Consider the following 22872-nt stretch of genomic DNA (forward strand, 5'->3'; position numbering starts at 1 on the left):
GGGTATCTGTGCCCCTGTTGGCAAAAACTGTGCTTTCATATCAAAACAACCAGCCTGAAGTGATTTAAAGGGATATTGTATATACTGTAGGCTTTATGTTAAGATGAATTACGCCTTCCGGGTCTGGAAAGCAGTGTTTAATTATGGATAAACACTTGAAACGATTGATAATACCATGAATTTCCGATATAATTCAGCACAATATGTGGGTTTATTTAGGTGCTATTAGTGCCACACAAACGCAGGGATCAGAGATAACCTTTCCTTTCACTGTTTCATAAAAGGTGGTGGCTCAATTGCCTCTCTGTCTACCCTGCCCCCCCTTCAGAGTGCTGAATCAGACCTCTCCCTTTCCTCTAATGCTGACCCATTGACTCCTGTTGGCCTGGTGAACTTTTCTACATGCTCCACTGGTGACCTTTGCTTTCATTTAGGAGCAGCATAACACACATCACACCTATATATAGCTATTGTTCCAATGTCCTTAAACAAAGGACACTGATACATAAGGATACAAGCGTTTAACCATGCAGAAAATGTTTAATTTGGATCGTATCTGTCTTATTTGTTCCAGCTGAAAGTGGTGACGCACAACAACTGCTATCAACAACTGCTATCAAAAACCAGGAAGACCTGAGGGGTTCTGTTGTTTGGGGGGGGGCTATAAAGGCAGAACAGGACAGTGGTGGTGGTTGTTCCTCGCTGAAGGTCGCCATTAATTCACATTTTCGGCCACCAGTGTTGGTTTTCCAATCAGCAGGTGACAGCAGTGGGTAGATTGCCTTTGATTTATGGCCCAGCCTGCCCCTCTTACCTGCTCCAATAAAGACCCACCCCCCAACACACACACAAACACATACCAGAACCACTTGTCACTCACATTAAAGAGGGTCCTAGTGCACACAATCCACAATTTAAGCCTCCTCTTTCAAGAAAATTTTGCTCTGCTGCAAAACCTAATCCTTAAAGGAACAGTTCACTCTAGTAATTGAAGAGCATGATGTTCAGTTGTGATCTAGTGGTTTCTATACATGTTGATTTTTTTTAAGGAATTTCTAGAACTGTCATTGGTAAAAGCTCGAATGCTCAATGGAAGCAGTTTATTATGGGCCTAATTGCTGTTTTTAATTAAGACTGATCACCCTTTGTGCCACAAATGAAATTGCATTCCTCGCATTGTATTGGGAGTTGAATGGGAGGCTGCTTCAAAGAAAATCAAGTAAGATCAAAAGTATATGCTATTCATTTAATTGGAAAATGTGTAATTTGTGTGGGCTGAGCTTTTATTCCATTTGTCCCTTTTCACTAAGCCTTTCAAAATAAAATAAACACACGGAGGAGAGGCATTTGTCATAAAACTTTATCTAAACTATGTTGTGTTTTCCTCAATATCTCTTAATCAAAGCCACTCTTAAATGAACTGGAAAACGACAGCGCCTCTTAAAAATATGTATACACTGAGCGATCATTTTTAATCAGGCTCCTATAAAATCGCACCAATTTGTCACAGTCATTTATATTCGGTTACTGTTCGTAGCTGCTTTAGTATTTCACTTACTTCTCCGCATGCTTCGTGAATTAAAACCCAACAGCGAAACTTGTCAGAGTATCACATCCAGGATCAGCCGCACGGTGGAATCTTTGGTATGCTTCCTTTAATACACGAACAACAACAACAACAACGGCGGGGAATGCGTCTTTATGTTACGTGCTCAGATAACAGGGGCTGTTTAGAAAATCGCAAATACACGTGTGAGGTTTCAAATATGAGCCAAAAAAAAAAGACTATTCAATTTTGTTTGCGGCCAACAGATGAAAACGATAGTGTCATTGGAGAACATTGTTAACCGAGCACCCCTACACCGGAGCGCCGAATGGTCTCTCCCACCGTGGCAGCGTCTGTCCTGCGCAGCGCTCGCTGCAAATCAATGAAGCCAGTCAAACAAACGGGGCTGGGCGGTCGAAGTTGGGACAATTTACGGAGGTTTCTGTTGCCGGATAGTCGACGTCAATAAGGATATGTATACAGCTAATATGTGTAGAAGCCTGTTTTTGTGCCCTTTCGCGGAGTAAGGAGGATATCCATGTGAGATAATTCCCTACTTATACGAGGAGTTTGATGTATTTCGCTAGTAAAATTGTAGCTTAACTGAGAAAAAAAAACTGCTCTCCCTATTCGAACTGAGGATGATTTTTGCTAATACTGGAAACCCACCGAGGACACCATATCGCAAACAGGTAAATACGCTAATATGTATTTTTTTTTTAAAAACAGCCTTAAAGACATTATGTCAAAAAACGTCTATTTGACAGCAACTTACAGCCTAAAAAAAAACTTAGCCGTCGCTGTAACCGAGAGAAAACTTACTTTAGTTGACTTGTGTCATTTGAAATGGCGGTGTTGTGTTCCTGTGTGTGATGTGGGACTCAGATAGGCCACTTATGCATAATGAGAATACCTGCTGCTCGGGCTGTGGTCCAGGTCCGATACTGCTGGAGAGAAACAGGCCTACGTAGGACTTCATGTAGTTACAATAATGACCACATAACAAAATAGCAGACTAACCTCTTCCAAAAGCATCACTTATTCTTCTTTGGATTATGAATGGGATGTACACATGGAACCGGAAACTGGAAATGAACATCACCTCACAGAAACTCAACCAAACATATGTTTTCAACTTCCTCAGTAATATGTTCTTGATCAGTTTGGACCAGAACACTTAAATATTGTATTTTATTATTATTATTTACTTTCCCTGAAACATAACTCATACACTCATATTTGCTTGCCATATCAGTTTTCTCTGAAAAGATGACTTATTGTCCACTAATTTATCCACTTTGTCCTACTTACATTATAGAGTTTTGTTAAACAGCCTTCTGCCAAAAGATTTAAATAAGCATATTTACTCTGTCGTGCTTATGCTGTTATCCGGTGGCTGTATAGAGCTCCATGGGCGAGGCCTGTTACTGGAAGCCCTGTGTATTTCCAGCTCGGATATGACAGGCTCTGCTGGTCTGGGGCTGGCTGATAAGATGCCGTCCTCTCCCCATCACAGGCTCTCACTGTCCTGCATCTGAGTAGATGTATGAAAACAAAATTCCCTTTCAGTCCCACAGAAATATAAGTTGCGCTCACCTGAGATGCAGAGAAAATGGAGTTGTGGCAAGCATTCTCTTTAAAGACTGGCTTGTCTTGTGTGTTGGTATATATATGTTATAAACTATTACTTGAATGTATACATGTCTCACTTATTCATTTAAAGTAATGATCTGACATGATATTTAACATATCTACAGCTCACAAATGCATTTAATACTGTGATGACAGTGATTGTTTAAAGTTAAATACAAATGCAACATGGAACTTTTTTTTTATCTTAAAGCTTTTATCTCAGCACCAATTGACTTACCACATTTGGATGTGTTCAGTTATTACTGTTTTGGTTCTAGTTGCCAACAGTATAGAGATATTGGCATGGTATGTACTATTATGTACTATATTATTGATCTCCATGGAATAAACTTGAAATTCATGCCTGGCACCAGCCACCCATCTTCAGCAAACAGGGAATAGCCTGAGCTCTACTCTTTTTTCAGAGTTTTTCATTATACAGCATTTACTGTTCATGAATCATTCTTTTGAGATCCTGGGAAATGTGATGTAATTACAGACTAACACCATGTGATGATTGAGAAATATGCTTTCAATTTTAGATGAGGTGCAGTACCTGTCTCTGTTACTTTGGCACAGGAAGTTTCTCACATTTGGTGCCAAACTGAGTTTTAAATAGAGTAACATAAAGTAGGGTTGAAAAACTAATAATAATATTGGTCATCGGGGATAATCAGTGTCAGATAGTGAAGAAGAAGACAAATCCCTGAAGAGGACAGCGCCCTCATAATATGCATCTGTATCTTGTAAACATAATGCACAAAGTTGCTCAATTATTGAATTATTTTTCCCCCTTGTCCTCGGATGGACAGGCCATGAGCAGCTGATATAAGTGATATTAAGACTTACAAAATAAACCCAACCTGAATAGCTCTGGAAAATTGCAGTGCCAGTTGTTTGACTTTGGTTTATATCATCTAAGAGCAAAAGAATACCTATTTCATAGCAATTGTTTTTTCTTGACTAACGGAGACTTCACTCAAACCATTTTAAACATATACAGTAAATAAAGCTCCTCATTAATGAGAGTGCTAAGGTTAAGAAGTCTGGCGCTACACCAGAGATTATTTGTTTATGTTGACCTGTAAATCAGTTATTGGACACCTCGAGACTGTGTGGGCATCAGTGTCACACAGATGTCAGAGCAACAGGCCCCTGTGGACCCTGATTGTGCTGACTGCGAAGGTGTGATGGAGATAGTTCTGCAGATATGGATAACTCCTCTGTAAAACATTAATCCTCACACTGGACTTAAACATCACATGATAATAATAATAATAATGTCCAGACAGTTTATCTTTTTCTCCCTAATATGTGACACTATATGAGTGACTCAGTGAGGGCACAGTAGCGGTGGGGGAAAAATTGATTCTTGTTGATCGCGATTCTCCCTTGAGAGATTATGTCTCCATGCAGAAAAGTCACTAATTAGAAATTCAAAACCCAGTTCTCGACTTTAAGATCTCCTGTTACGATGTAGTAAGACCAGGCTGTATTTTCTTTACGTCCGAACAAATTGGATGGTGAAACGAAACGGATGTAAACGTGTGTCACTTTCTTAGCTTGGCTACGTCTGGAGTTTTGGTGAGGATGGCTGAGCGTTAGTCAAGAAAATGGAAATAAAAAAATCTGTTTATTGACACTATGTTTTCAAAGAAGCCAGTAGTCACAGTGAGAAAAAAAATTATTAAAAAATGTGGTGTTTCAAGATGCATTTAAAATCATTGTACAATCGCAAAGTAGCCCTCTGAATTGGGATCAAATCAAATAATGAGGTGCCAAGAGGTTCCCACCTCGAGCATATAGCAGACTTTTCTTGGACTGAATCCTTATGCAGACATGCCATGCAAAAGGGTCAGTCATTACATTCTGATACAGACCACGAAAAAATATATAAAATCATGTTTATTTTGGATATATCTCCTTCTTTATTTGGAAAAACCCAGCCATTTTGCTGCTCCAGAATCTTTTAATTCATTGTCCTGGTTTTATAACCTGCAACTTAGCTGGTTCGGCTTACTCCCACTGCTCTCATCAGTGTCATTGAGAGTTGGCGGAGACCAAAAACGGAGCCAAAAGAGAGTTAATACTGGATTTCCAGTCATCAGGTAGCCAGACATACGACTCCAATTGGATGCTAATGTTATTCCATGTCTGCTTGGTGTGTAAATAAGCAGCTGTTTGCTAAGAACTTCGCCATGTCATTTTTTTATGGTGATAATATGTCTATGTACAGCTGGTTGCTTATGCTCCAAAGTTGCCACAAAGGTTTAAAGAGTAACATAACGACAACTGAAGGTCCTATTTCTGTTGACCTCTAGTAGTCACCTTCTCACCTTGCTGGAGTGATGTACAAGTGTACTCCAGGGTGTTCAGCACACCATGACATCAGAAAACACTTCCGACAACACCCAACTACATCCAAGAGTAATGCCAGATGTGTTCAGGTCACATTTCGTTAGACTGAGAACCATGTTGATATTTTGATATGATCAAGTTTGGCAGATACAATCATAGGGAGGGTCTACCTTTACCACCCGGCCTGAACTTGAATTCAAACAAATTTTTCTGTCTTCCTGCCTATTCTAGCCACTTATTGCCCCATTGTCACACCCGATGGCTCCACCTAGCCCTAGCACTAACAGCAGCACCAACAACAGCAGCAGCAGCAGCACTGCAGGCTGGGACCAGCTCAGCAAAACCAACCTCTACATCCGAGGCCTGTCGCCTTCAACCACAGACCATGACCTGGTCAAGCTCTGTCAGCCGTGAGTACCACACTTCCTCTCATCATTATCTGCTATTGATCAGCCATTGATTTTTTGGCCTACTTAGTTTAGAGTCTAGTTTTTTTTATAGTATGAGTCTTTTTTTGACATATATTTGTTAAAATATGATCTAAATATGCCATTTTATAATTACTATAGCACAATTTTGTATTAAGAGGTCAGAAAATGTTCACAGTTTTGTCTTTGTTGTAATTGATCTTTATAGTACATTTTCTTTATTTGTAATAAGCAGACTTTGAATGACAACATTGAGCCCTACAGTTTGAGTTCAATATCTTCTAAGAGTGGATTTAAGATTTAATCAGCCTTTTATACCAAATAGAATAGCTCTGAACAATGAGGCACCTATATATATATATATATATATATATATATATATATATATATATATATATATATATATATATATATATATATATATATATATATATATGAGATTATAACAAGTGCTGCAGTATTTCAGGCCTCATTTGAATATAACATGAGAGATGATCTTGAAGACCACACAAGGACAGAGCGCAGATGATGACAGCAGCACAGATTTCATATATCATGTGTATGGATAAAGGAGAGATACTGTCAGCGCTGGGCTCGTCCTCAGCTCTTTTTGTGTGCTCAGGCTTTATATTTACCATGCAGAGAGACCACCCTGGTGCCCCATAGATTTAATTTGCTGTTTGTCCAAGGCCCCATCTTCACAATGTGACACTGACTTTGCAACACAAAGCTGCCAGGCTTTTTAGAAATATATTACATATGAAAAGTAGCTTCAACAGTGGCATACACATTTTTATTGATGATTTACCTAACCTAAGTACAATTATGTTTCACTAGTTTTTAATGTGCAAGGAACATTTAACACTAAAAACATGACCTTAAGTATAGAAAGTGCTGTTTTGTCGCTTCATATGTTAATCTATGGTCAAACTTACTTCTTATGTGAATTCAAAATGACTCACAGGGTCATACTGAATACCTTAAAGCGTGTTAAGTATTGAACCTACGTGTTCGTGTTTAAGTAAATGCGCTACACTACGATGATAGTGTAAAAGACTTGCTGTAGCCACATATGAATTCAGATTAGAGTTCAGGTCATAGGTTCATGTCCTTTCACCCAGTTTAGCATTTAGCCTAATCCCTAGCTAAAATACCTTCCTGGTTGACTTCAGGGTACATCATGGCTTGTATCAATGTCACTGTAGATTACAGTATATAGGTCGGTTTTAACACAGTACCTCTAGACTGTGTCCACTTTAGTTGGTCATGTGGAAAAGACACATTTAATCGGACAAATATATTTGTAAAGAGGCGTAGTTACATTGCATTGCTCTCAATTTTTAAGATTTTCTTATGCATGTCGTGGAGTACAGAAACTACTATACAGATTTTAAAAAGAGTATACAGCAAATGAATATAAATTAATTAAATGATAATGAACTGACAAAATTCAGTTTTTCTATAGACCTCTCTTAGCTTGATGAGACAGTGAAACATGAAGAGACATTCTTCTGAAAAAGATGTTTTAAATCTGGGATTTTTTACTGCCTCCCCTCAATACTGTCAGTTTTGACAGATCACAGCTTTTTTAAAGAAATGACACCAAAGTAACATGGTACTACATTGTCAGATGTCACCATAGGTACTTTCCTTTCGGCATGCATACCATGACTGTTCTGTTGAAAGCATGGCAACAAGTGGTTTGCAAATACCTACATGCATCTGTGAAGAAGTGAAGAAAAGATAACAGTGACAACAGTGTGTCATTAAAAACCTATATTGTTTAGCAGTGCTCCTCAATATAAATAAAAAAAAACAGTAATTATAAGTGAGAAATAAACTTTGATTATCACAACTGTCTAAATTAGCTGACTTCTAAAAGTGACTTTCTGGTGACTCTGTACAAAGTTGGATTCAGTGGTTTAGTGTGGCTAAAGAAAGAGGGACTGTTTAGCTTTGCACTGACATGGTGGGGATTTTCAGCACCCCATGGAAACCACTTCCTGTTTCTCATATTTTTACGGTGATGTCATAGATTGTTGCTCAACCCTCCCTCCGTGTGTTTTATAACTGGCTCCGTCTGGTACATAATCCAGTTAACAATGCCTCGCCTTTTTGCTCCTCCCCTAGGTATGGCAAAATTGTATCAACAAAGGCCATCCTGGACAAGACTACAAACAAATGTAAAGGTGTGTGAAGTTGTTTTTCTCTTTCCAACAACTCCCTCTTTTATCTGTCCTCTAACTGTAGAGGACTTTCACGAACTGCCCTGCTGGATTTTCAACTGCTCACACTTTCTGAAAAATTAGTTAACATCAAAACATCCAGCCATTCAGCAGCTTTGCAGTCGTCTCAGATGAAGTCAGGAAACAGACAGCCAGGCTGCTTAAATCTGCCTCCCAGCTCATGTTATTTTAAGCCTCAGCCCTTGTCTGTTGGTGTGTCACCACTGTGGGTGGATCCCGGGAAGAAGTGGCCGACTCCTCCTCTTCCTGCTGAGTGACAGTGTTGGTCTTCGTCCAGTTCTAGTAGACTGCCCATCGGACTAAAGAGGGACTTAGTGATTCTCTCTGGTGCTGATGGGATTAAGAGAATGCTTTGTCACTCTCCTCTGGATTATACAGATGCCAGTTAATCGAAGGCTCTTGGTGAAAGGGGACACTGTTAAAGACCTTGTAAAGCTCAGACTGAATTTTAAACAGAAGCCAGAGATGGCTTGAGAAACCTTGAGTTTCACAAAATACATAGTTCTTTTTAACTCATTTCAGAATTATCAAGAATGTATAGAAATAACTTTTGAGGATTCATATGAAACTTTTAGTATCAATGTGACCCATTTCTCAGCTAAAAAAGCAGCCGCAGTCGCAGTAGAGGTTAGGGACTATAGGTTCACCCTGTTTGTACCCCTCAGGACAAAGAGCTGACCTGAGCCATGAACGTCACACTGGCATCTGCATCCTCAGCACTTTTCTACCTCTATTTCCACATACAAACACACACAAAAGCATGCATACAAACAACTAGATAGTCCTAATGCACAAGTATACATACTGTAAAATTACAGAGGAGCACAAAGTATGTAAAGCTTTATCAGCCCACAAAACACGTAGGATCAGCTATCAACTGTGCGGGCTACAGAATATTGTTCTAACTGCGCTGCTTGTCTCCTCAGGATATGGCTTTGTGGACTTTGACAGCCCCGCTGCAGCTCAGAAAGCTGTGGCTGCCCTGAAGACCACTGGTGTCCAAGCTCAGATGGCAAAGGTGAGGATTCATTACAGTCTAATCCTGATATCTCATCCGTTCCAGTCACCCACTAACACCGTTTGTCCTCCATCTGGCTGGTCAGGAAACTTAAACCTAATCTTTGTGGTATTAAATAGTAGTGTGCCTGCCAATCGTGACTGAGATCCCTGAGTTGAATCATGAAGGAAGCATGTGTGATTTTAGGCATTTACACAATTAAGCATCAGGTTTCCTGAGGCACCTGCATCCATTTTCAAGAGCAAATGTGACACATTTGCACCAGGTTGTTGCAGCACGCAAGTCTCAGTTTGCGTGTCAGTAGTGTGAGCTTTTGCAATGTGCAGCTCTGTCCTTACTGTGCGCGCACTTAATTAAGGTCTGCACGAATAATAAATAGAGGTATATTAACACAGGCTGACTGTGTATTCTCCTGGATTTACTACAATCAATTTGCAATAAGTATTAATTAAAATCAGGTTGTCGTGTAACAGCAAACAAACGGTGGTGGTTTTTGTTTATTAGACATGAATTTGATCTAGAGGTTTATTAGACTGTGAGATTACAATTTTAGTTACTTCTTTCTCTTGACAAGACATTCACAGCATCTCCACCCTACACTTGCCAGATCTCTGTCTTTCTTTCTCTTTCTTATTTGTCTCATTCTCTGTTGTCATCTTATCTCAGTCCATTTCTTTGTCCATAAAGAAGGACTCCAGCTGCATTAATAGTATATTTTATCACTTTCTCAGTAAATCAGTCCCTCAGTAATTACACGTATTTGATGATTTTTCTGATGTGTTCATGTATGGTTTATGAGGTGTGTGTTTCCCTGTGTTGCATGCATATACATCACTGATGGCTCCCAAAGGTATTCTGCTGGTGACAGCTCCCAGCCAGGCTTTAGAGAGGTTTTAGATGTGAGTGGCGCCAATAGTCAGAGCATTGGGTGTAGAGATCAGTGTTGCTGACAGCAGGATGACCTAGCCTCCAAAGCACCATTACTGTTGCTGTAGCTTCCTGAAAGATAATTTTAGTTAAACCTATCAAAAACAAACATGCAGGGAGGGATGCGAATATGTTTTAAAACATTGCAGGAGTCAAGTTAAATGCATTTTTAAGTTGTTTGCTTTCAAGGTGCCCAGTGTTACGTGGACAGACAGTCATCCAAGATTTAAATACACCACAGATATGACCTTATTTCTTCACGATATAATATTGGAGATTTTCAGATGAAGGGCTTTAAATTAGGACTGTGTGACTTTAGACCTGTACTCTCACTGACATAGGGAAAGGAAGTAAATAATTGTGTGCTGTTATGGTAACAGGAACCAGTCAGGGGAAATTAGTTCCCATACAGCACAGAGCAAGAACCCTTGGCCTCATTTCCCTGTCTGGGGGATCTGTGGAGCTTCTTGACATGCCTCTGTGCACCCATTTTACTTTTTTAATTAAAATAGAGCAGCTTCGAGGGCCATGCCCAAGTTTAATCTTTGTATTGTGGATGGTAAAGTGTGAGCCTTTCAGTCCAGCTTTATTCTCACTATTGCAGTGGCTTGTTTGGGCTTAATGGACTCTCTGACAAAGGTCCCTTTTCCTGTTTTTTTTATCTGCCCAGGCACCCTTCAGTGGGCTTTCTCTCATTATTATTTCAATGACAGGTGGTGGGAAGTAGCTAGATAAGAGTTTCCCTTCTTTTTACCTACGTTATTTCACTGAATGTCTCATTATTGTTTGTCTCCCTTAATTAAGGGATTCAACCAATGCACATTTGTATAGGAAGTTATTAATATCGGCTTGTAGAATTGATGCAATTTATAGAGTAACAGCATTGTTCTATCTTGTTTCTTGTGACCAGAAAGTCACAGTCCAATCCCTGCATCAGCAGGCTAAATGTGGGTGGGGGAAGTGAAAGAGCAGTACATGGCTGTCCCTTATTACCATCACTGTAGCGCCCTTGAGGAAGACACTTAACAACGGTTCCAGTAGAGCTAGAGCAGATAAGACTGAGACTTTACTGGATAAATAATAGGCCTTAAAAGTCATTACATACTACAATTTTGAGGTCTTAATTGCCACAAACATTTTATCTTATTCCATTTTGATTTCCACAAGCTGAGTCTGGCTCCTCAGCATGAAAGGCCACATTTCTGAATATTACAAATTTTTAAAACTACCACTGAACCTAGTACTGTTGTTATATGTTACACTTTAAACTTGTTGGCATAAAGTGGATTAAGCTAACTCACTCTAATAACTATATTACTACATAAAACACCTACCTCTGCATGGAGCAACATACTGTATATACAACTTTCCTTAAAATTACCTGCAATGGTTTAAAATGATCTTGAAATGGTCTTTAAAAGCATTAAATATGTGTGCCTGATTCTTGTAGACCCCCTAAGTGTGAATAGGGAGTAGGTTTTTTCTAAAAAAAATGTGTCAATGTTAACCTATCATACCCTGGTTAAGTAAAGGTTAAAAATATAGTTAGGAGTTACATTTTACATTCACATGTCTCACAACACAAATAGCCAACGAGCAACATCTTTTCAAGAAATCACATAACATTTTTTACATTTCATACTCTACTGTCTCTGTATCAAGGTATGAGGAACACCAAGCCATTAGCCACACCTTCATCAGCGTGCGTCAGTCACAGCTGATGACTGACTGACTGACGGGTGGAGACCCATTCAAAACACAAACAGCAGTCTTGTCATACTGGGATGAGCATTTCCACATTTCTCTCAAGTAGCGATAGAGTCACATTCATCTCACCTTCAAACCCTCTTTCAAGTCAAAAGTATGATTTCTTCTGGAATAGAAACATGTGACATTGCAGACCATGTCAGTATTCATCTTGCATGAATGATCAGAGAAGAAATTCACTTCCTGTCATTAATAATTTAACCGGGTTTCATTGAGGTTACACTTTGCATTATAAATGCTACCACAAAATGCCGCCAAAGCCTGTTTTCACCTTCCCTGGGTTTTGCTGCAGCTCAGGCTGTGGCTCATTCATCGTCCTCTAATTCTGAAATGTTGATTTTTCTGTCAGTGCATTACTTTTAGTAATCCAACCTGTCCCTGTAGCTGACTCTGAACAGCCCAACGCTGATGAATATTAATGGTGAGAGGCCGCTCCCTCGGGACTCGTAGCCGTGTCTTATGTTTCTGCTGATGCTATTAAAATACAGCAAGAAATCAGCTGATGTGAGCCTTAAGCCAGCGTGGGCTGCATGCAAATCTCTTTTTATCACTGCTCATGGTGACCCTTTACTACCTAAAACCCCCAACAGAGACGGACAGGAAGAAGGAGGAGCAGACGCATGATAACCCCATTGCTGAGGTCCATAGTAGAAGTCGATTAAATGTCAAGGATAAATTATATGGAATTTTACAGAAACTTCCCTCCTCTTTTCCTGTTTCTTTGTTATATGCTTGTAAAGGAATGCTTTTGTCTTTTCCAGGTGTGATTTAAGCCTTTCTGTGTAATTACATTACGTCTGGCTTCCTCTTTCTCTTCTTTGACCACACAGCAACAAGAACAAGACCCGACAAACTTGTACATCTCCAACCTGCCGTTGTCTATGGACGAGCAGGAACTGGAGAACATGTTGAAGCACTTTGGCCAGGTCATATCCACACGCATCCTGAGGGACTCCAGTGGCGGCAGCAGAGGAGTGGGCTTTGCAAGGTCAGATCCTTGTGTAATTTATTATCAATGACTCATGGTCCTCAAACAATAATAGGAAATTGTTTTTTTACTTGTGCTACACATAGCATTTTAACATCAGTAAATTTAAACTATAACAGATGTGACACATTGGTATGATTAAAGTAGATAATGGTATCCAACTGGGTTCATGCTTCATGGTCAGAAGAGAGGAAGGAATGAGTCCTGAACATTTCCCTCGTCTCAAAGTCAATGGGTTATAGTCAAATGCCTGAGTATAAAATACATCAATCAATACCCCATGTTTGAATTATAAAGTGTATAACATGTCATGAAAAAGACAGTTGCTAACAAGTGGCTAAATGGGACCACAGAGGTTGTCTGGGACATTAAACATCATCATGCCGAACACAGAGACTTATCTACTCACTAGTCCGTCTTTACAGGTGGACTAACTTTAACTTAACAACTTGTAGACTGATCAATTTATAGTAACGTGTGAATAGTATAGTGCAGTAAGACTAAGACACTTGGTGTTAGTGACGTTGAAGCCATACAACTGCAGTGTAGTTTGTTTGTAGCCTGTCATTGGCTTTTTACTTCTAGCGATTTCATTTGCGCTTCAAAATTCATAAAAGTGTTCATCCATGTAGATCATCTCACTGGACAAAATTTCCGGTTTAACCCACAAAAATACGTCACATACTGCAGCACTTTATAGAACCAGAAACATAGAAGTAAGGGAGAAAAGGGGCAATATGTCATTTACAACATTAGGCAGCAAAGTCTGAAGGAAATCTGTCTTTTATTTTGAAATACAGTAGCATAAACAGTCTCAAAGGATTGAAACGTGGCTATTTGTGAAACCAGCTACCAAAATCACAGTTTTGTTAAAAATGCATAATACACTTTTCAAACAGTAAGAAAATGCACTGGGTTTCTCATCATAAACGTGTTTCTAAAATTAATACCTAACAACACATAGCTATGCTTATGATAACAAGGCAGAGAGGGAAACAGTTCATGTATGGACAAATGGAAACTCCTGTAGAAAATACTTTCACAATGACTGGGTGATATAATTATAGTGGTGATGCAGGCTTCCGCCAGTCATACTTGCACGACCTGACGTCTGACTGAAATACCTGACAGGCGAGGCTAGGGACACAAGTGACAAAACAATATCATGATGTATCAAAGGAATGTTTGTCTGTATGAAGGTGTGCTCATAGCCTGTTAAGACTATACAAGTTGAATCCACAACATATTTGTATGAATTAGGCTTGAAATCTTTTATACTGAACCTGCCCTTCCACCCACCCAGAGGAAGCAGGTCTTGGAAAGTACCTGCTCACTCTTATCGCTGCTTATGTTGTTATGCTTTGTGTCTCTTTTATAACTTCAGGATGGAATCAACTGAAAAATGTGATGCAGTCATTTCTCACTTCAATGGAAAGTTTATTAAGATACCCGCAGGTGTTCCAGGTAAGACATACATATAATTATCTTATATTTGCAGGCACACACTGCACAAACTCAGAGAAAAGTGAAAATGAACTAGTTTAACCGCCATGCCATTAATAGAATCTGAGAGGGAAAATTGCAGTATTTGCCTCGTAATGTCTATAATGCGTACAACGTTAATGGATGGTGTTGAATAGGCAGGACGAAGCGGTCAGCCAACTGATTCATGCTTCCAACAGGAGTCAGTAAGTCTGCTGGTAAAGAGCTCATACACACTCAGTCCTAAGTGGCAGAGCACAGACAAAGAAAACGAGGGAGAGCTGCTCTCTGTGGCCTCCACTCCCTCTTTAAGCTTTTTAATTGGATTATTAGACTGAAATAGTCTCTGCTGGCCTTGCCTCCTTTAGGAAGGGGAGGGGATTACAGCTCCACAGCTGCCAAATTAGATGTCTGTGTTCCCAGGCTGGCCAGTAAATGTGCACTCCCAGGCTTCAGGGGGTGAATGACTGCATAGCGAGCATTGACAGACAGCATTGTGTGTATTTGTGCGTGTGTGTGTGTGTTTAAGACAGACCTTTAATTTTATTCTCTCGCCACTTCTCTCTCTTTAGCGCCACCTGAGCCCTTGCTGTGCAAGTTTGCTGACGGTGGACAGAAAAAGAGACAAAGTCAGAATAAATTTGCCCAGAATGGTCGGGGGTGGGGAAGGGACGCTGACTCCAGACTGGTAAGTGGTGCCCAGGATGGAGTGAGTGGTCTGACCAATGCATGACCAGATAGGAGTAATAAAGCACAAAGTTAGGGGGCACCTAAAGTGTTGTATAATAGACAACAGCTAGTGTAACAAATACTACAAACAGAGATGAAGAGTGACTTTATTGTTTTTTAGTGCTGCTGAATAGTCATCTAAAGAAATAAATTACATGTATCATATCTGTCACTGTTTTTACTGAGTTGTAGTCGTGGTTATGTCTTTTACAGCGCATTACAGTCTTGTGTAGTCGAGGATGCTCTCAGGTTTGAGCACAATAGATACACAATAGTAATTTTGTATGAGGATATCATGTTGGTGACAGGGTTTGTAAATAGTTTGGAAAGTTCTGAAAATGCGAAATTTTAATTGTCATGTTTTCAAAATCACGAATTAGCTAAAATTCAAATACACTTCCTGGAAAATGGTGTTTCATCCACACAATCAGTCATGTAAACCAAAAATCGTTTATTATTTGAAATGAGATCCCATTGTCAAGGGCTGCAACGATTAGTTGATTCATTGATTAGTTAATCAAAAGAAAACTTGAAAGAGACATTTTGCTGGTCCCAGCTTCTTAAATGTTTTGTCATTTATGATGGTAAATAAAGACTCTTTGGGCTGCGGACTGTTGGTTGGTCAAAAGAAGCATTTTGAAGACGTCACTTTGGGCTCTGGGAAACTAACACAGACTAAGCAATAATGAAAATAATCAGTAGTTGCAGACCTACCATTGTTGTACTTGTTTGTATTAAGCAAGCATTAAATAAACATCAAAGCTTACAATCAAAGTTATCTGAACAGCTAAAATAAACTCAGTAACATTATACTTTGACTGTTGTGGGTATTAAGGAATTATTTAAGCTTTATTTTTCTCCCAATTGCATTTAAGTAACAATTTAGATTTTTGGTAATAATGAACCAACATTTATTAGAAGTTTTGGGTTGAAAGTGTTTATCCACTTCAGTTTGCGTTGCCAAACCTGTGTCTTGTTTTGCTCTCAGGCTGGAATGACTCTCACATATGATCCTAGTGCGGCTGCTATGCAAAACGGGTAAGCTACAAAACCATATTAGACTGCACTGCTGCAGTCAATATATATTTCATTGTACTTTATTGTACTAAACACCACTTTTTTTCTGCGTCTACAGATTTTTCCCACAAGCATACAGTATTTCAAACAGGATGATTGCTCAAACGTCCATGTCTCCGTACATGTCTCCGGTGTCAACATACCAGGTTTGAATCCTTTTTCTCAGATGATAAATATGTAGCTTTGGTACTGTAACATGAAAGACACATTTTATTTATCAGTTTTGAACAAAGTGATTCAGTAATTATGTTTATAAATCATCATCATAAACTTGTCTATGGGGTTTCGGTGGTGTGGGTTAAATACGTGACAAAAGGAACTGTGGCCATTCATGCTTGTTGCTTTGCCAACCACAGCAGCATGTGATCTCTGGAAATAGCAGCTGTTCAGTGTCAATGTGTTTACAGATTGTGTTTGTGTGATGTTTTAGGTGCAGAACCCATCCTGGGTGCCTCATCAGCCCTACATCATGCAGCACCCAGTAAGAACAAAATCTCTCCATCATCACAACTCTCTCTCTCTCTCTCTCTCTCTCTCTCTCTCTCTCCCACTCCTCGTTGTTTTCCCTCTGTGGTTGTAACAGTATTAGTAGTAACATTTTTTTTAAGTAATCAGACACAATATGGGAGAGTAGTTGTTCCACATAAGGTGACACTGATCTCTGAGGATTTACGGTACTAAAGTGTTGGTATCGGAATGTAAAAACAACTGCTTTAGAGAAGCTGTGTAAGGCTCTGTATTTGATGACAGATGCCGAGTATTTTAGCACAGATGGGTTTGAATTGAGAGCAGAGAGTCCTTTCTTGCTGTGAAAATGAGCCATCAAAGATGAGAAAACACAGCTCGATGCATCAGGCCAGCCAAGATGCTTATAGACAACTTGTGACTATTCACCTTCTGCTGTAGATTTAAGATGTGAAGTCTAAGGTCACTCAGTTTCTCCAATCTGACAAAACTCATTATGCATTAAAATTCCAGATATTCTGCATAATTATTGTGACAGTCAATCATCTTTATGCAGTATGTGTTTTGAAGAATACTTTCCTTCAGTGTGTTTATGCACAAGCTGCATACATTCCTCTCATCTGCTCTCACTTTTCTTCTAGGGGACAGTGATATCGCCCTCTATGGACCCATCTATGTCACTACAGCCTGCTTCTATGATGGCCCCGCTCACACAGCAGATGAGTCACCTCTCTATGGGCAGTGCAGGAACGGTGAGAGGATACTGCACAGGATCAGAAATGAGTTCACACATTATGTGCATACCTTAATTCCCTACATTATTATCTCAGGATAAGCGCCTTGAGATGTATCATCTCTTTTCCAAGGGGGTCCCAAACAAACACTCACAAATGGAAGACAGAACAGTACAAGACACAGTATATATTACTGTGTATTGTACTGCTCTGTCTAACACACCAGTGACAAAACAACCAGCAGACAAATAAGCAAAGAACAAAAGAAATAACAAAAGAAATGAAGAAAAAAAGAGTTACAACTAGAGTTGGGACTGACGTACTTCACTCATTAGATATGGGACTGATCAATCCATGAACCCATCCAGACTCCATAGCCAAAGTTGCAAACTCCCTGTAGTATAACATAGACAGTCTGCAACTAAGTTGAGACTGAATTGAGACACCATTTGGTAGTATCAGCATAGCAACGCTTCACAATCAGAATCTGATTGGAAGTGAAAAAAAAGGTGACAATGTGTCTGTAGTTAAAAGCTAATACTAGGCACAATCCCAAAAAAAAGAACTGCAATGGCACTCAGTAGAGCGCATACCTCTGCCAAGGCCCAATAGTCCCCTTTACTTCAATCAGGCCTAATCCAATATTAAATAAAAGATATTTAAATCTCAGATTTTTATTTGGATCCGCATGAAATAGATACAAGCCACCTAAATATATCAGATTTTTTTCATCAAGATTCATCCATTATTCTGTGAGAAATTAACAAAATTGCAGAAAAACACCCTGCTTGTTATGGTAAAGAAAGCGAGAAAAAATTCCTGGATCCGTCCCTTTATCCAGATCCACATCAAAAGTTAATGGGGTCTATTCTGGGCCAAGACTCATCCTCCATCAAAGTTTCTGGTAAATCAGCTCAGTAGTTTTTGTGTTATCCTGCTGACAAGCCGACAGACATGGCTGAAAACATAAACTCTTCTGCAGAGAAAAACATTATCAATCTATAAATAAAGGAACAGTGATAACATTACTGAGCACAACAAATGCACTTTGTTTTGAGATGAGAAAACCGTACATTTTAAATAAGGGAAATGATAACGATGAACCGGTATTCATTATATTTGAGAATAAGGTGTCAGAAAGTGCATAATTAAAATATAAATGTATAGACCATGGGCATGCTCAATATATAACTATTTCTCTTCCCTTCATTGTGCAGTTTATGGCTGCTAACACAGCTATGCAAGGAGCATATATCCCACAGTATGCACACATGCAGACATCAACTGTTCCTGTAGAGGTACGTGCATTAACATCATTGCAGCCTGATGTGTGTTAAGCATTATCTTTATTTAAAAAACAGCAGCTCGTTGTTGGCAAAATGCCGATGGCAAAGACTTTTACTTAAACATATTACTCTTTCTTCTAGGAAAATGGTGCACAGTCAGTGGACTCATCCGGCAATCATTCCCCATATTCCTACCAACAAACCAAGTAGTGCTGAGGTAACATTTGGACAACCACTCAAACAATCCTGTCTACAAATGCAATGGATGCTAAGGAGCTTTTCACTGTTTTGCACAAGTTCTGCAAATGTCTAAGTGAGACTATTTTTGGTATCATTTTCAGAGAGAATATCAGAGTGCAACAAATGATTCAAATTCTATTTAAAAGAAAGTTTTGAAAAAGTTTTATTTTCATACTAGAAAACGTTTATTTTTTACCACGGATTGCCGCAGGACACAAGAAAGAATTACGTGACTAGTTGTTTAAAGTGCATGAGAGTAAATCTGTCTTTTGTTAATATTTCCAGATTTTTCTTTCCTCTGAAGACATTTTTGCAAATGATGTTTTTGTGCTTGCTGTGTGAGTGTTGCTATGGTGAAGTGTTACGTGTTGTTTTCTTGTACAGTGGTTTCTCTTAGTACTTTAGATTGATCTTGCTGTCTGATTAAAAGTTTGCCTTCATTGTTTTGATACAGTAGTTGTACAGACCACCACAGAGAGCGGCAATAAGCGGTGCTGAGAGCTGTTGCCTTGGAAATGAGCTGTGTAGGAGTTTTTTTTAATGAAATCTATGTTTTATTGCTTTTCCCTCCCAAAACTGATAGGAAAGTAGGAGAATTTTTTAGGGAAAATGTTTTGAATGAAATGATTTTAATGGATGTAATATTTATTTAGTAAGAAGACCTTATATGTTTCTGGATGTTGGAATGTGTTAGAGTTCCTGCTCACCTTTTGAATCTTGCCTTTTTGATTACTTGGTATTGTAGAATAGCTGAAATTGAACTTCCTCAGTGGGGTGGGGCAATGAGAAGGGGCAAATGTGTTTTGTTTGTTGGTCATGGTTTTGTCTTTTTGGGTGATGTTAATTGTTATTTTGATGGGGTGTGTCTTTTTCATTTTTATTTGAAAAAACAAACAAACTAACAGGTAAACATAGACTTATGATTGTGCAAAAAAAACTCATCAAAGCCTTGTAATAGAACTTAGGCAAAAGTTCAAGTTGGGGAGTAAAACGAGATGAATATGTGTATATTATCGCACCTCGCTCTTTGATAGGAAACAAACAAACTTGGCACTTTCAGTTGTAGTTTACTTCACCAAAGATTGCGAGCTAATAGGCTGAGGAAATAGCATCATTTTGTCTCTGTAACCAGGACATAAGTGACTCCGCAAACTAGATTGCAGTTTGGACAGTGTGCCTTTTTTGTATATTCACATTCAGTTGTCATTAGTAGGTTATTAATACAGTACAGACACACACGCAAGCATGAAGGAAGGCCTGGATCCAACAAGTGCCACAGACGAATTTCATACTTAGAGAAAAATGCAACATTTTAGTAGTCAAGTCAAAAATAAGAAAGTAAACTATGAAAGGATAGTGCTACACTAGCAATATGGTAAGGGCTGCAACTATTGATTATTTTCATTGTCAATTAATCTGAATTATTTTTTTGATTAATTGATTAGTTGTATAAAATGTCCGAAATTGGGGGAAAATGTAGATCGTTTCCCAAAGTCCAAGATGACGTCCTCAACTGTCTCATTCTGTCCACAACCCAAAGATAATCGGTTTACAGTCATAGAGGAGTAAAGAAACCAGAAAATATTTACATTTGAGAAGCTGGAATCAGACAATTTTGTTTTTTTATTTCTTAAAAAATTACCTAAAGGTGCAATATGTAGGAATTTTAGTCTAAAACATTAAAAAAAAAATATCAACAGAATATGAAGAAGTAACAGTTTTGGTGTTATCTCAAAGACGTCTGTGTTGTGTTGCAGAGATACCTATTGAAGTTAGCATGCTAACCAGCTGACTCCCATTGACATTGTACCCCAAGAGGTAACAGTTCAATAGTAAACAACACCAAACACTCCCCCAGTGCCCCAAGCTCCCAGTCCAGGCAGACTCAACTAATCCAACCACTAGCTACTGGATTAATTGAGTTCACTAGCTAACGCAACTATAGTTAGCAGTTACTCTGATATGCCAGTATTTTTTGAATTTGTCAGGTCTCCAGTTCTTACATATTGCACCTTTAAACCAAGTAATCGATTATCGAAAAACCTGGCAAGTCATTTAATAGTTCGAATGATCGATTTAACTGATCGATTGGTGGTTGCAGCTCTAAATCTGATATGATATAGCACTAAAAAAAAGTGATGATTTTTTTTTAATATATAGTGGTGGATTAAAGCAGGCTTGTTGATTATTGTGTCCTCCAGTAAGCCTGTGATTCGACCTGGCGGTCAGTCAGACCAGTTATCTACCTCAGAGTTTTCCTTCCCTCTCTGTACTAGGTCGGGTTAGCAGGTCCAGCCCGCCCTTCCAGACCAAATGCCACGCTCAGGAGCTGGCCACATACAGCTGTTTCCTCATAGGTTGTTTTGAATTTTCTTCAAACCTATGTTTTTGGGGTGTTTTTTTACGATGTGATATTGTAACCATTAGGGTGGTGGGGTGGGGGGTGACAACATGTTTCTTCTCACGTTCACACATTCAGTTTAAAGAGCTGCTGCTTGTATGGCGATAGATTCCAGACGCTGATCTAAGATGTTAAAGACCAACAATGACAACAAAGCGTTGTGTTCATTGGATCTGTGCTCCTTGAAACAAACATGTTTGTTGTTTTTTTTGTCTTGGGTCTAGACGATCTCACAGCAGCATTTCCTCTGTAGTTAGCTAGAGTGTGCAACAAGCGTAAAGGGCGGCCGAGATTATACTTGAGATATCTTTGTAATGCCTGAGACTGAGAAGTAATACTGTCTTGTGAGGTTCATGCTGCTAGTGGTGTCTGAACCAAGTGCCATAGTATCTGGGTCAAGAGTGGCAGAGGTGCATCCAATAAAAATTGCTCATATAAGTAACCACCATGTTGAACAGTCATTAAGTTATATGAAAAAGTTCTAATTTATGAGGAGTTTTGTACAGACAGCTTGAGGACATAAGAGTTTTTCATAGAGCTATATGAAAGTTTTTTGTTTTATTTTTTTTTTTTTTACTTGTGCCACACAATTGCCAGTGGTAACTTGTATGTACAGTTTAATTTCTCCTCTGTACTTTTGTTTTGTAGTGTTTGTTAAAGCCAAAGACTTTTATTTCAGTAGATTGTTGCCTAAGGTTTCATTTCTTTGACATTTTTGAATAAAAATTTTCAACTTTTAATTGTAGGTCTAGTCTTTATTGTTGGTTGGTGATCATGCTGGTTGGCTGCTTGCTTCGGTTAATGAGGAAATTATGTAAATACATCATTGGTGTAGTCAGTAAAATACATTTTAAACATATTGATGCTTGTAACTGGAGCTTGACTGCAGCTTCGGAGGGCTAACATCTAAACTGTGTCACTTTGTCTCTTACATTCAGTTTATGCCTAAAAAGGAATCTGTTCTCATTTGAAAAATATACATACATTCATTAATTACATTACAGGTTAAAACTAATATCTTGTTCAGTTTATCTTTACAAAACCTGAAGATTGGCAAACCAAAAAATATATGCCATAAAACTGTATGGATAAATCTACACAATAACGTATTAGAGGTTAGTTTCACATGCTGGTAATCTGTGTTTTTTCTTTTAAATGAGTCAAGATGAAAGATACTTCAGCAGCTCTCCACCAGCTGAGGTTCAAAATTAGAAGAAGAAAAGAAACATCTGTTACTTCCCCCCATCACATCAAAGCAGCAGCTGGCAGAGGTCACTTTGCTGTTAGCAGACTCCATTAATGTGCCAGTGATCATCCCCTATACCCTATACTGTATGCATACATTAACCAGTCTTTCAGGTATACGCTCAGTTAATTAATGAGACACTATTATCTCTCGCAGCTGACTGGAACACATTTTTCCATGGACAGAAAATTCACCATACATCTAAAATGTGGTATCTCACAAAAGAACGACATGTATGACAAGAAATTAAGCATAAACTAAACCTCTTTCGTATTAAATAGGTATCAGGCAGTCCCAGTCTT

General features: G+C 38.9%; 1 protein-coding gene across 1 annotated transcript; it reads left to right on the forward strand.

Annotated features, from left to right (window-relative positions):
• The first annotated feature begins 1935 nt into the window (after nt 1–1935).
• rbms1b (RNA binding motif, single stranded interacting protein 1b) lies at nt 1936–20601 on the forward strand. Its single transcript, XM_073473841.1, has 13 exons — nt 1936–2238; nt 5768–5946; nt 8095–8153; nt 9137–9228; nt 12753–12910; nt 14295–14374; nt 14965–15080; nt 16110–16159; nt 16257–16344; nt 16629–16679; nt 17305–17415; nt 18615–18695; nt 18825–20601. Exons 1-13 carry the CDS (start codon nt 2188–2190, stop codon nt 18891–18893), a joined length of 1185 nt encoding a protein of 394 aa, XP_073329942.1. The 5' UTR covers nt 1936–2187; the 3' UTR covers nt 18894–20601.
• The last annotated feature ends 2271 nt before the right edge of the window (nt 20602–22872 follow it).

Source organism: Pagrus major, chromosome 9, assembly GCF_040436345.1.
Source record: "Pagrus major chromosome 9, Pma_NU_1.0".
Classification (NCBI taxonomy): domain Eukaryota; kingdom Metazoa; phylum Chordata; class Actinopteri; order Spariformes; family Sparidae; genus Pagrus; species Pagrus major.